This window comes from Manis javanica, chromosome 13, assembly GCF_040802235.1.
Source record: "Manis javanica isolate MJ-LG chromosome 13, MJ_LKY, whole genome shotgun sequence".
Taxonomy (NCBI): Eukaryota; Metazoa; Chordata; class Mammalia; order Pholidota; family Manidae; genus Manis; species Manis javanica.
In genome coordinates, this window is record NC_133168.1 from 57,496,707 (window position 1) to 57,512,556 (window position 15,850).

The 15,850-nt window shown below is 41.2% G+C and overlaps 1 protein-coding gene across 8 annotated transcripts in view; it reads right to left on the reverse strand.

The window, feature by feature from the left end:
* REPS1 (RALBP1 associated Eps domain containing 1) overlaps window positions 1-1,180 on the reverse strand; it is an 86,357-nt gene extending 85,177 nt beyond the window's left edge. For 2 of the 8 annotated variants that reach the window (XM_073219669.1, XM_073219664.1), the window contains exon 1: window positions 255-1,175. In XM_073219669.1, the coding sequence (XP_073075770.1) occupies window positions 255-407 (153 nt within the window). In that variant the 5' untranslated portion in view covers window positions 408-1,175. Of the gene's footprint in view, window positions 1-254 lie in introns of all 8 variants that reach the window. The other 6 variants (XR_012124277.1, XM_073219666.1, XM_073219665.1 and 3 more) reach the window with 6 other exon arrangements.
* Window positions 1,181-15,850: the final 14,670 nt, after the last annotated feature.

The following is a 15,850-nucleotide window of genomic DNA, read 5'->3' on the forward strand; positions in this document are numbered from 1 at the left end:
TTTGTCCTCTAAACGCAACCCCGCCAGCCCCACCCCGACCAACACCGCGACACGAGTCCCGGCTGCCCAGGCACCTGCGGCCCCTGCTCGCAGCGGGGGAGCCCGGAGGACCCTGGCAACCAACAGCCCTTCTGGAAACGGCGCCCACTCCCACCCCTCGAAGGCGGGCGGTAGGAGGCCCGGGCCGTAGGGAAGCTGCCCCTCGGCCGCAGGCAGCCCCTGGACGCGGCCGGGGGCGCGGGCGGCGGCGTTACCTGGAGGACCACGTCGTTGGGCAGCTGCGCGGCCCGGAATAGCTCCAGCACCCGACCATTGGCCGCCACCTTCTTGGTGCTCTCGATGTCGCAGTAGGAGAAGAGATCCGAATAGTATTTCTGCTCCGCATCGCTCAACGTTAAGCCTTCCATCTTCGCCTCCGGCTCACGGCCGCCCTGCCCCGCATGCAACACCCGCGGCCCGGCCCCACGACACCGGGACAGCAAGAGCTGCACGCGGCCTGGCGTCCTCCTCTCCCCTCAAAGCCGCTGGGAGCCCCAGTCCCGGCCTCACGCGCGCGGGGTGCGCCCGAGCAACAGGGCCCGGAGGTCGCGAGCAGGGGGCTCGGCGCGCCGCCGCCTGAGAGGCCCCGCGCAGCCCCAGGCTCAGCGCGGCGCGCGGCTCGGCTCGGCGGCTGCGGGAGGAGGCGGGGGCCGCGGCGGCGCGAGGCAGACGGGCTCCGCCACCTCCTCCGCCGCGGGTTCGAGGCTCCCCGGCGCTTCCCGCCTCGATTCCTCTTCCGTCCACGCCCCCGGAGCGGCAGCACTTCCCGAAAGTTGTGAGGCTTCAAGTCTAAAGTTTTGGGGGTTCTGGGCTGAGCGCGGCCGCCGCTCCGCCTACCTCCGCCGCCATTTACTGCGCCCCGGCCCGGCCCCCGACGCGGCCGCACCAACACTGACAGCCGCGGCCGCGCTCCAGACCCGGATGTGAGGCCGGGAGGAGAGAGCGCGAGAGGGAGAGAAACACCCACCGGGCTGGCTCGGCCGCTCCCGGGAGAGGGGCCGCAGCGCCCCCTGGTGGCCGGAGCCGCGCGGCGGACGGGCGAGTCGCCCTGAGCGCAGGGCGGGCAGCAACTGGGAGCCCCCGGGAAGCGGGTCCCGGAAGGGGTGGGGGGACAGCACGCCCCTCATTAAGACCAAGAGAACTTAAGTACGGGTTGCAACGCTTTGCAGTTAAATTGTTTCAAAGTTTCTGGCACCAAACGTTTAATAAACATTGATTACAAGGAGAACATTGTTCAGGTTATTATTATAATCTTTTATACCTTTTAGGTGGCAGATGTAAATGAGCGTAAATTCAACATTCCTGCGTGCTCTGAAGGACTATGGACATTCGGAACTCTCATCACTGACAGTAACGCTGCAACTTAACGCCTGCTTTTGCTCTAAGCCATGTTTACCTGCGAAACAGAATTTGCTGACTGCGGGAAAACTGGCAAAGTTTTCTTCTTTGTACAAAGTCATTCTGGTCACCAGGAGTTTATATTATCAACTTCATAAACTCATGTAGGCCCTAGGCAGAACACAAGGAGTCCTGTTCCTCCTAATTTCCTCCTTTATAAAAATCATGAATTGCACTGTCCTAATCTGAGCCTTTCTGAGAAAGGAGATTCTTAAAATAGCTCTAGTAGAATATCTTAAGAGTTTTTACTTAGCAAATAGGAAATACTTTAAAAACGGCAGCTAAGGCAGAAGTATATGGATTTTCCAAATTGGGTTTTTATTTGTTTTCTACATGTACTCCCCAGAGTGCTGATCATACCAAGGGCCCATAGTTAGAAATTGTTACAGGTTCACAATCCCCTTTATCTGCAATTCTAAAATTCAAAGAGCTCTGAAAACCCAAAAGATTTTTTGTGACACTTGGGCAGCAAAACTTGCCCTACTTCCTTTGGAAGCAACATCTTAACTTGCAGGCCATTTGTATGTAGTCTCTTTATGTTCCACTTAGTGTCAATTTATTTATTCATTTTACTCCAGGCTTTAATGGGATGTGAATAGATACACAGTTACAGGTATTGTATTACCTTTCTTTAAAAAAAAAAAAGATAAGGAACTATGGAGTTGTAAATATTTTCTAACTCTTACTAGTAACATTTTGTGTGGACACATATATAACATGTCATCAACTCAAGTTTCTCTTTCTGTGAAACTTTCTATTGTCACAGTGCCACCACACATACCTCCACAAAGCAACTGCTGGAGGTGATCAGAGCCCCACAGAAGGCCTGTCTTCCAAAGGTGTAGATGGGAGGAGTACAGGGGTAGGGACTGGTTCACAATTGCCTACGGCATCTTTTTCTTCACCACATTTCCTAGTCCTTGAAGGTCTTTCCTACCCCAGTAACTTTGTTTCCAACCACCTGAAACACTCTTCCCACAATCCTGTGCATGACCAGTTCTCACAAACCTGTCACTGTTCATATATCACCTCCTCAGAGAGACCTTCCCTTCAGCACCTGATCTAAAACAGCCTTACCACCACACTCTATCTCCTTATCTCAATTATTTTTCTTTACAGTACTTTTCACTGCTTAACAATATATACCTATCTACATTTTTAATAGTAATTATTGAGTACTTAACTATGCTTCAGGCACACTAAATTACCACATTAATCACAACAACCCTATGAAGTAGTCAAATCCTATTAGTATTTTTATTTTACAGATGAGGAAACTGAGGCACAAGTGGGTTAAGCAACTTGAAATCTATTGCTATTAAGTGTCTAGATCTGGGATTCAAAACCCAAGTAGTTTCAACTCTCAAATCATGACCTTACAGAGCCTTTCTTATGTTTATTAAGTCCCTCCAGCTTCCATCTCTGTATTTGCCAGAAAATATTTTTTCATTGCCATGGCTCCAAGGCTTAGGACTGGCACGTAATGCTCATCAAGAATTATTTGTTAAATGAATGAATAAAGAAATGAGCTAATAATGTGATGAAACCATCGATACCCTAGTCTCCTGGTTTGGTTCCTGTATCTTCCAACTCCACTCTTCTTTAGCAACCTAACATACTTACAGATTTGCTTCACTTCCACATTTGGGGATTCTGAAGTTTCCTTGTCATTACAACGTGCTATCTTTTTTGTTCTGGTTTCACATTCCTTGAATAAGCCTTCTCATTATAACCTTCAGGTCTTCTCTCTTAATCCCAACACATATTTCATGTATTCAAAAATATTCTTTGAGCATCTTGTGCCAATGTAAAACAGACTGCATGATCTTGTTCCCAGGAATCATCCGTCTAGGTACCTTGTTGTCAGCCATGTCAAGGGCACTCTGCTATCACTCTGGATTCTTTCATGAATTCATTGCCCTTCCCTTGGCAAATGCTGATGCTGAATGGGCCACAACTGGTGAGTTACAGGATGTTGAGGGGAGCTCTGCTTCTGGTCCTATTGCTCTGTAAGACCTTCCTAAAATAACGGGACATGGAGTGGGAGTTTTGCTGTTGACAACCAAATAAGAAGTTGAGGACAAAAAGTCCCAGGGACCACACATTCTAGAAAAACAACAAAGACAGACCCTGTCCTGTACGGCTTACTGAGAAGCAGCTGAATAGCCCCGACTGCCAGCACCCACTGCCTCAGCCCACAGAGGAGCCCTGAACATCACTTAGCTTGTGAGGACCGCTATGTGCAACAGCCTCTCCAAACAAGCACCTACTCCCCCAGAGGCAGGAAGGAGCTCATGAAGTTGAGGAGGCCTGCATGGGGCTGAGGGGCGATGGAGCTTGCCATCTTGGCTCCCAGCTGCACACCTGGGTGGGCTTGGTGCAGAATGATTGACAGTTTCAAAAATGAAAGCAATTTTTCTCTATGTCACTTAAATTTATATTTCCAGGTATAAAAGGAAAGAAATAAAATTTAACACGTGAGTTCTCTGAGCTCAAGTCTAATTTCTCTCCTGTGCATTTCTAGACATAATCAATTTTAAAGTGACATCACGAGAAAGCTATTTTAAAACAGATGGTCTATGTTATATAGCTACAAATTTAAAAGATGCTGATTTTCAGGTAAGATCAAGTAGTTGCTTCCTGCCAGCAAATGCATCAACTGTTCCTTAACTAGAAATTTCTAGGTTTTTAAAATAAATTACATACAGTGAAATTCATTGTTTCTGCTATACAGTTCTATAGGTTTTGATAAATACATACAGTCATGTACCCACCACCAAATCGAGATGCAGAACCATTTCATGACCACCCAAAATTCCTTTGCATTGTCCCTTTTTTACTCAACTCTGCCCTACAGCCTCAGCCTCTGGCAACCACTGATTTGTTTTTTTGTTTCTATGCATTTGCCTTTTCTAGAATGTCATATAAATGAAATCATATGGCATGTAGCCTTTTGAATCTGGGTTTTCTTCACATAGCTTAGTGCATTTGAGATTCTTCCATGTTTTTACTTGTATAATGAGTGGTTCATTTTTTTTTTTAGATAATTATTTTTTATTGAAGGGTAGTTGACACACAGTATTACATTAGTTTCAGGTGTACAACACAGTGATTGAACATTTATATACATGATAATTCTAGGTACCAGCTATCACCATAATGAGTGGTTCATTTTTTATTGCTAAATAGTATTCTATTGTATGAATGATTATAATTTGTTCATTCACTAGTTGAAGGGAATTTGGGTTGCTTCCAATTTGGGATGATTATTAATAAAGACACTATAAACATGTGTGTACAGACTTTTTGTGAAGTTAGGTCTTCATTGTTTCCTTGGGCAAGTAAATAAATAAATCTGAACATGTGTACAGATTTTTGTGTGAACTTAGTCTTCTTTTTTTCTAGAAGTGGGATTGTTGGGTCATGGCATAAGTATATGTTTAACTTTCAAAGAAATTTCCAAACTGCTTTCAAGATGGTTTTACCATTTGTATTTCCACCAGCAATGTAGTATATTTTAGTTTCTCTACATCCTTACAAACTAAAGTGATTCCATTGGGTATGTAGCAGTATCTACTGTGACTTTAATATGTATTTCCCCAGCAACAAATAATATTGAGCATCTTTCACATACATATTTGGCATCTGATATGATGTGAAGTGTTTGTTTAAAACTTTTCCCATTTTTTATTGGGCTGTTTTTATTTTTTCTAATTATGGAGCTTTAAAAATTATTTATACATTTTTGATATAAGCTCGTCAGATACATGATTTGCAAATATTTTCTACAGTCTGTGGCTTGCCTTTTTATTCACTTAGCAGTATCTTTTGCAGAACAGAATTGCTAAAATTCGTATTAAGTCCAACTCAGAGGTGGCCCTAAAAGACATAAGCAAGCAGAAATTTTTTGGAGAGGGTGCAGTTAGTGCACTTGGCCATTCACTTTGTGTAAGAGAGGTGGCCCGAAGAGTGACAAATGCATGGGTTGGCAGGACAGGAGCTTGGAAGCAGGCAGTTTGGAAGATCACGGAGAAGTAGTAATAGGGGGAAAGCATGTGGTTGAACCTGTGGGAAGGAGCATGAAGTGTGAATATCATTGTATTGTGTTTTCACACCTACCAGAAAGCTTCCACTGCAGGGGAAGCACAAGAAAACCAAACAGAAAAACTGACCTGGCTAGTTGATGTCAGGCAGCCTCTGCAGCCACCCCAGTATTGGCATATTAGCTCAGGGAATGAATAGCTATGGTGGCAGAAGTGGAAGGTCTATGTGGGCCCCACATTTTGGGTTTCCACTTACCAAGGCCAAATGTCCTGTGCACCAGCCACAGCTGAGCTCAGCTCAGCTCAGCTGGTGTCAGGGCAATATCAGGCTGAGTTTCTGATGCAGCATCACTTCACGAGGAGACCAGTCGGACAAGTCAATGTATCTTTATTTGAATCAAATATATTCTGGACATAAGTTTACTTTCCTGTGCAGAAGACCTCAGCCAGAACCACTGTCTGAGAGATAACTGTTGGGTCTAAGAGCATTTTTGTCACCAACCTAGAATCTGCATAATGTCACTTCAGACCAAGAAACCCACTTCAGGCCAAGAGAAGTGCATTAGTAGACACATGACCGAAGGATCCACTGACCTGCCACCTTAGTCAGAGCCGCTGACTTCAGAGAGTAGAGAATGGCATTTTGAGGGTGCAGCTGATGTGTCAGCTTGGAGACAATATTCTGTGAATGAGACCCCATACTCTACGTCACAGTATGCACTCTAAATTAATGGCCTTATATACTACTGTGTCCCCTGTAGGTAGACTACCTGGGTTAGGGAACCAAGAGGTAAAAGTAAAACTGACCCGACTTGTCTTTGCTCTCAGCAACCCATTTGGGGTTGAATTCCAGGTTATGAGCATCTGGAGATCCTGGTTCTTGACAGGACGGGGAGTGCTTCACTAGGAGGTTTATTGTCAGTACAATGAACCTTTAAGCCACAAATGCTACACAGTCACTTAGGGCCCCATGTGCCAATAGCCAATAGAAGAGTAGACAACAAGAGAAACAACACCCTGGAGTATAAGTGAACCTACTAACCAGGAATAATAATAGTTCTTATTTTATACAACTGAAGCAGGAAAGAATGTGCTTCATACACAGGAGATCCACTGGGGTCTCCCTTGGCACTCCCCTGTTCACTTTTGATGGCAAATGGACAAGGGTACCTGCCCCAATCTGAGAAGGGCATGGTGACAAGGGCCTCAGACCCCTCAAAGGGAAGGTCTGTGCTGCCCCCCAAGGTCAGCCACCTGGAACAGCAGAGCTGTCTGCTGAGGGTGAGGAGAACCTAGAATGGGAAGTAGAGAAGAGACAGTGAGCAGCAGATGTGGCCTTGAAATAAGTACAATGTTGGCAGATAGAGTTTGTTCCACAGGCTTTCTTCTTATAAAATTGTCTAGGAAATGAGGCCCATCCGACTCCTGTGGAATCCTTCCCGTAGGGTTAGATATATCAACGCGGAGTGAGAGGGTCTGAGTAGCGTGAGTATGGGCTGTGGGGTGCTGTGGTCTGCTCTCCAGATGGCCACCACCTCAGGACAGAGGTGCACATTCTTCCAGGTGTTGGGAATGCTGCAATGTCAGGGGCTCACAGCTGACTCCCTTCCAGAAATTGCCCTTGTGAGAAGGAGAGTGCGCCACCCAAGTTTACACCCCTGCTAGGGGCAGCCCACATCTAATGATGAGTCAGGCTTGAGGTGTTTGGGGACGACTCTGAAGAGCCATCTCAGCTCCAGAGCTCTTCTGGGGGGTGGCCTCTGCTGTGACGCTGCAGTTCTCCCCTGCCCAGTCATGGGTTTTCCTCATGCCCTATGGGGTTGCTCCTGACAGCAATTATCAGTGAACTTCCTGTACCCAAATCTTCACTTCAGTGTGTTTCCTGGGGAACCCAACCCACACCACCCACACATTTCTGTGCCGATTGAGTTGAATTAATATGTGCTTACCAGCCTGTTGTGCTTATTATTGCCATAGCTATAGTTGGATTGAATATTACATAAACAAGTTCATTATGGAAACAGAAAGATGGTTTTTGTTTCTGTGAAAACCAAGGATGATGCTTTGGGAAGATATGATAATGGCAATTCATGGAGAAAGACTTGGCATTGGAAAGAAACAAAACTGTGTTCAGGTGTTTGGCACATAGTATATTCAATGCATGCTTCTTGTTTGATTGATGGATTAATTGATGTAGAGTTTGAAATGGAGATCATTTCTTACCAGTAATCCAAACTTCTGGCTTTCTATTTTTGAAATCAATTATTTGAAAAATATATATACACCCTCATTATAAAAACACAAAATAACTATGAAAAAAATGAAGAAAAAAATAAAAATTACCTGTAATCCTGGTACGCACAGGCAACTTCTATTAACCTTTGGGTGAATATGCTTCTTGACATTGTTTGTTTAAAATACACACAAAAAGATAGGAATATAATATCAATTAAGCAGATGAATTGTATTTTATATATATATATACACACATACACATTACATATATATATATATATATATACACACCTTACTATATTATATAATGAAATATATCAAATGGGTACATTTATATATATTACTGCATATTTTATATATATATTTATAATCCATTCATTTGTTTGATATTGTAAGTCTACTTCTTTATAATACCTTCTGTAGCAGGTCTTTACACTGAACTATGTATTGTATTTGTATTTGTAAAGGAGTTGTCCTTTTCTTTTAACTTAATATGAATATTATTTCTTCTTCCTCTTTTGGAGTCATCAACAGAGATGATATAATTAGATTAACTTAAAAAACACAGCTGTATCCTCTAGAAACCACTGAGGCAAGCTTACACTATATTACCAGTGAGATCTATTTTTATTGCATAACTAGAAGGGAAATCATAAAGTGACTATTTTTGGATATTGCAGTTGTAAATCAGTGGTTTAATACCAAGACAGAAAGTGCCAGATAAATTTAAGATCTCATATTAACATGAGGCTCATTGGGACCAAAGGCACAGAAAAATTATAAAAATTGTTGGCACAGCAAAAATAAATCAGTTCTTTATATAAATAGAATTCTCAGGATAGATAAACCAATAGTTGAAAAAGCACTTTTCTCCAGATAAAAATCAAACCAACAAATACTGATTATTTACTCTATGCAAGGTAGTTTCCCCCCCTAAGTTTCCTTTGTAAACATTCTCAGTTTAGTGTACTTTCAATATTCTGAATTTTTAACATGGAAAAAGTCAAAATGGTTTCCTTATTCTTTATAACACTGAAGCATGCAGAGGTAGTTATAAAAAATCCTAAATGCATATTTCTTGCCATTAGTAGCATTTTCTAAAGCAAAAACTTTGCACTTGGGCAGGGTCATCTCCAAACATTTCAATTTTTTAAACAATTAATTTAACAAAAATAAAACAAAATAATCTGTCCTTATCCTGCTTCTACAACCTTTATTAGCTCCTGTTAACTCCCCATCACCCTGCCGTGAAAATATTTTAGTGTCATGGTTTCCAGACCTTCCACAGTGCTTAAGAGCTACAGTTTTTCTGCTGTGTGAAATCACTTTCCACTTTAATCCTATATCATGCTATGTCAAGATTTCATTTTCTGAGGATGCTTAGAGGTTGTCTCTGTGCAGCCTTAAAACTAAAAAATGTATAAAATGAATATAAATCTTAATGGCTATCAAGTTATAACAGAAACAGAATAGTCCTAGCTTGAGGTCAAATACACCTAGGTTTGAGGCCCTATTCTGGGAATTATTAGCCACACAATCTAGGGAAAGTTTTACCCCTTTTTCTTCTGCAAAATGAGATGTTTTATTTGGTCAACATAAGAACAAAAGAAAATGAATGTAAAAGGTTGTTATCTAATTGTTGTTGAACAGCTGGCAGCTATTATCAATGACAAACATGATCAATTAAAATCTGGATTGTTTTTATTTGTTCTTGCTCTTTGCTCAAATATTTCCAACAACCAGGAAGGATATACCTTATGAAGATATAAAAACCTATGGACAATGTGTCATTATCACCTATCATATCTGTTTCCTCCTAGTCTCTTGGTAAACTATGCTGCAAATCTGGATAAAGAACCAACCTGTGTCTAGTGACTTGGGTACATTCAATGAATTATAGCCAGTAAGATTTACTGCTTTCAATCTGCTTACAGTTTCTTTTTAATAACTATTTTGATACAGGTACATAAGTGTACTAGTGGGATCAAACATTTTAAACACAGTGTGGTTTTTTACTATTCCTGAATGAATATAATTTTCATTAGTAGCAGCATGGTGTTGAACTTAATTTTGTCAGTTATTGTATCTCAGGATCTTTCTGTTTGAAGTGTAATCATTTAAGTAATTCAGTCTCTTTGCTTAAATGCTCAGCCTTTCATATTTCTTCCTCTTTGCTCTTCTTCCAGATGTCACAAAGGTATACAGGTATGAGGGATGGAGATAGCTTGTATGATTTTTTGACTGCAAGAGAGAAGGGACCTCAACTCTACAGGCAGGTGTCCTTGTGCTGTCCTCTGGTTACACTGCAAGGCGACTGGTATGGCCTGATCCCTAAACCTATGCTGAGGTATCCTCAGAATTAGCCAGTCTAGCCTGTCTTCTGGGGCAACAGGCTGGTATCATGAAATCACTTACAGCCTTTAACTTCCAACCTTTAAGTCTCTGTATTTGGTGGTTTCTGTCATCCGCCAACTCTCCCATTAGTAGTTCCACTATTCTAGATAAGAACTTAGTGGGAGGGGGTGGGTTGGGGGATGAGGGAATGATGGGTGGTTTCTTAGAACTGAGACTTTGGTCTTGGCAAGTGGATTATCTATTACTACCTAACATATTAACCCAAAACTGAGCAGCATAAAACATGATTTTGTGTATCAGAGGTTTGGGAAGGGCTTAACAGTTGTCTTTTGTGATATCTTAAGTACAGTCGTCTGAAGGCTTAGCTGGGCTGGATATCTGAGATGACTCATTCGCATGGAGTAGTTACTGCTTGCTGTCATCTGGAGCTCATCTGGCGCTATCTCCCGGTGCATCTCACAGTTTCTCCATTTGCTTGGGCTTCTTACAGATTGTTGTCTGGGTCTTAAAAGGGAGCATCTGAAGTGCAAGTGTTCTAAGAGGCCAAGGCAGAAAGCATGCAGCATCATTTCAGTGCATTTTATTGACTATAAGTGAGTCATGAAGGTCTGCCCAGATTTAATGAGAAGAGAATTATACCCTACCTCTTGATGGAAGAGTCCATTGTTTTTCATTATAATGAGTAAGCCATGTAAAATGAATTGTCTTTTTAAGCCACATATATTATAACTAACAAAAAATGAACACAAGTACCCAGGAGATTTACTTTAGATTAGGTTTCTCTCTGTCAGTCAATCAATCTTACATCACATCTTTCTGTCACTGGAATCATACTATTGCCAGTTCCCCATCAAGAGTGTGTTCAAGTTTCCAAATTAACTGAATAGTCCTTTCCTATTTACCATGGGAATGATTTACCTATAAAACCATTTAGCATTTTTGGGTGGTGTTTCTTTGCCAAATTTATCAGTTTCTGCCTAGATTATTGGTCTATTCAGATTTTCTTTTTCTTGCTGAATAATTTTTTTTGTCAGGAATTTATCCATTGCATTGAGAATTTTTAATTGCCATCATTTTTTTAAATGTGCATTTTGTAGCTATTTTAAAAACAGCTGTAACTAAGTTTCAGGATAGAGGTAAGTTTACTTTCTTGGATTATTTAAAAATAGATTTATGTTCTCTTTAAATTCTTAAAAAAGTTATCATTGTGACATGTATTCCTTGTTCAGTAAGAAAACTGGCATTACCATGATAAGTTTATTTCAGCTAAGAACTATAAAAAACTAAGTATGTGCTACTTTCGGTAGCATAGAATAAAGAAACTCATAAAGGTCAACAACAGAGTCGATAAGCACACTGTGTTTCAGTCTCTGTGCTCCCAAGGATTCACAATACCCATGTTTCCTGGAACAATACTTGGATTGAAAGACAGAAAGCTATTTTTACCAAAGTAACTCAATAAACTAGTTCATTCACTCAAAGAGAATGAGTTTCAAAGGGTTATTTGGGAGGAAGGCAATGATTAAGATAATGAAGAGAAATAAGAAAAATAGACAAATGTGGCTAAACATTCAAAACTAAAAGTATCCCTGAAATTGCCTAAGAACCGAACTGAAGTTTGCTATACACTTGGTTAGTTTGGCTTAGTGTGTGTTGTTAATGGTTGTGTTTGCAGAATTTGGGACCCCTAAAAAAACAAAAATTTGCTTTAATTTTTTACCTTACTCTGCAGGCTGGTACATCCCTTTCTCATGTGAAGTTGGCTCCTTCCACCTATTCAAGATATGCTCCCTGATCAAACAGGTCATTTCAAGTGACTAGGCTGAGGAGCATTACAGTGATTTTGTTCTAAGATAGCCTGTGAATAATTGGTTTCCACAAACTCAGTATCACACTCTCCTCTTTGATGAATAGAATTACCCAACCAACTTCAGTCCTCCTTCCTTCCTTCCTGTTTCCGTTGCTCTCCTTTCTCTCCTCCCTAGCCTTCATTCATCAGTTATTAAATACTTACTATATGTCAGGCACTTTGCTAAGTTTGAGGACTTGAAGAAAACACTTCTTGCCCTTGAATAGGTAAGAAGCTAGTGAGGTGACATTTACTATGACTAAATGAGTGGTATAGTACAGTGTGGTGCATGGTCTAAACAAGGGGAGTAGATCACTCCTAGAACATACAGAAGTTGCCCAACCCAGACCTGGTGAGAAGACAGTTCGATTTAACCTTTTCCTCTTGACCCCTTCTTCCGGAGGGGACTAGAGGGTGATTATCAATACTTAGGTAGAATAGGACACATGAGCGGTAACAAGATTAAAGCAATGATGTTTCAGATTAGGTCATTGGGAATGGGGAAATGGAGATTGGAACTAGAGGTGATGTTTAAGGCAAAGGTAAATGAAAGAAAAAAGAAGACTAAGATGAAAGAGAGTTATCCAAGATGGGCAAGTTCTAGTGATCTTCTGTACAACATATCTGTGCACTTAGCAACACTATACTGTACACTTAAAAGTTTGGCAAGTGGTGGAACTCATGTTAAGTGTCCTTACCACAATAAATGAAAACAACAGTATTCTCCCTTGTGTTGACCTTATGTTGACCAGGCTCAACTGAGATTAATGCCTGGTTCTCCACACCATTCAGACCCCAGAATTCTCTTGACATTTTCCCTTTTGTAATTCCTGCTCCATTTTCTTCATCATTTTGAGAGAAAAAATTTTTTGGGGGGTGAAATAAGAATATTATTCAATGTTTCTAAGTCTGCTGTAATTAGATCTAGGAATTAAATTGAAGGAATTGTTTGATGTGACTGGTTTCGGAATAGGAGAGTTACCATTTACTTTTTTATGCCCAGGTACTTTCTGCCTATTTCCTTTATGTTTGTTTTTCAGTTTTTCTAGGACCTTCATTGATATGCATTCATTTAATGTTTCAATATATCTCTAACCCTCTAAAGGTTCGAGAGTTGTCTGAGATGTATAGGGCTTTTAAGATATCCTGGGGGCTTTGCACATACCTATAAATTCCTATTAGGAAAACAATTTGGTAAATCTAGTTAATTTCAACCCAACATTTTGAGCATCTACTATGTGTTAATGACTGTATCAGATGCTGGGAACAGAACATGAATAACAGATCATTACCTTGAGGAATTTATAGCATAGTGGAGGAAACAAATATATACTAATTAACAGTTTCTTTCCTGTGGCCTATGTACTTTGTACCTATGTACTTCACCTCTACCCTCCACCTTGATTCCTGAATTGGCTTTGTTCCTAGTTTGAGGATGTCTGGTTCTCTTCTGAGGCCTCTGATCCCCTTTATGTGAACATTTTGCAGTAGCTTGTGAACCTTCAGAGTGCTTACATGAAAGCCTTGCTTTCCCTTGCTTGCCTGCTCCAGAAAGATGGACTGCAAATATTTCATCTCACTTCCATAGAGGATTTGAAGTGAAGCTCTCCTTAAAAACAAAATTTTCAGTTTTTAATTAAATTAATTTCTAAATTAGCAAAGTCTATTGTGAAAATGCCATAGGAGAAAAAGGCAACATGAAGGAAAATAACGCTGTTCGGAGGGAAACAAGAAGAAGAAGAGGAGGGCTTTTCCAGTGAGAGGGCCTTTCCAGAGGGCACCTTGGGAGCCTGGGAGTGGACCCTAGAGAAGCAGCCTACAAGATTGGGGCCATTGCTCAAGAAGAGTAGGGTGAGTGGACCTCACCTCACAAGGGGGCCACTGTTTGAGGTCCCAACAGACGTAAGTCTCAGAACCCCTGTCTGGAGAAACCCCTTGCCCAGAACAGAGACCAAACCAACCCTTTTTCCTGTCCACACCTGGTACTGCCCAGCGGAGTGGAGCCCACTCAGGCTTATTCCCCATGTGATTACCCAGCTGGACTCCCCTCCACTCTTGAAATGACCCAGAATCAATAAATCCAAGAGAAAAGATCAAGGGATCTACTCTTCGTTGGGGTTGGGGATAGGCAGGAGAGGTGGGAAGTTCCCCATATTTGATTAAGAGTTGAGCCAAAGAAGTTTAAAATCAGTCTGGCTGAGATAGTAACTGACTTCCCTGTAACCTGTCTGCTTACCCCCAGGCTGTTTAAGCTGTGCTCACCCACACACCCATTTGCTACCAATACCTCTTCAGTCTCCCACAGCCACCCATTAAATAAAAACTATAAATGTCAATTAATATTCTAGAAACATTTTTAGAGATACCATCCCCCTCTCTCTCCTTTTAAGGACCCTTCTACCATGTTTAATTCTGCTTTGCTTATATTCTGCCTTTTCTTACTTTACCTGCCTTTTTTTTGAACTTGACCAAGATTTGTTGCTTCTTACATTTTTCCCTTTGGACTTAGGCTATCCTGCATGATTTTGACTTTTCCTTCTCTTACAGCCTGACTGTCTCCTGCCCTACATGGAGTCTAGGCCAACTCCTGTCCCTGGACCAGCGCCTCAATAGGGCTATGTTTTCCCCTCACTTCACCAAATGGAAGTGGCAGATTCATACTCTGTCCCTGAGCCTGAGGACAAGATTCAGGTTATTATTAGCACTGCCCTGTTTCCAAGTAAGCCTACCTGTAAATTATCCCCATCAAGTTCTTTTGAGTTACCATGCAGATTAATTTTCTGGAACTTTCTGGCAGTTTCAGAGGAAGAACTTTCTGTGTTCTGTTCCAAAGTTGGAAAGTCAGGCCCTGGGTGATATGCCAGGTAACTATGAGGGTTCAGATTTATGGGTTTACGACACTCTTAGAACTTGTCCTCTTGAACACCTTATACGATTTGAAAGAGACCCTTTTGCAAGTCCTGGAGTGCCTCATTTAGCTGATGGGCAGGAGGCCCGGGGACAATTTTCTTCAGCTTCCGGGATCCCTACAAAATGCAAGTCAGCAGAAGTGACATGGCACCCACTTTCTTATCTTGAACCCAGGCTGTAACACACACATCCTGCCCACCAATCCAGAAGAGGCTGTCTCACTCTAGACAAAATGCCTCCCAAGGCCTAGACAGACAAGTGCCATCATTTAATCAGACTGTACATAGTAATAATGGTTACTATTCATTGATTGATTGCTTTGGACTAGGTACACATAAGCCTTATAATTACTCTATAAGCAAAGTGTAATTATTCCCATTTTAAATATGAGGGATCTGGGTCTTAGAGAGATTGGACCCAAGCATATACATTAAGTGGTAGGACTGGGGTTCCCTCCACAGCCTGATGGGCACAAAAATAAGAGCTTTAGTGTTTTACCAGTGTTGGATGAAGGCATCTGCTTCATTGGGTCCATTTTTTTTCCAGTATAAAAAGAACTGTTGAATAATAGAAATTTGGAGAGAATAAAAAAGCTACAGCAAACTGGTTTGAAATATTTAACTTTCTTTATAAGAGAATAAAGACATATAGGGAATTTATTATCCTAAAACAATGATCTATGAATTATAAAGAAATATAGTGAGTTATTATACTTAACTTAGTAAGTATGATGGAAGTTATTTTCATAGTATAGGTGCACTGGTAGCATGTAATTAATTAAAGGCTAACATAACAGCAAATTTCAGGAGTTCATGACATTTGGCAATGGTTTATTAGAAAATTATGGGGCTTGAAATAAAACTGATACAAATATGTGATAGACACTAAATTAATAATGTACTAAATTAAAAGTCATTTCTAATTAATCATAAATATACTTAGTAATACATTTATGCTCATTGAAAAGCAGAATAACAGTAACTGAAAACAAGAATCATCACAAGATAATTTTATTGAAAAC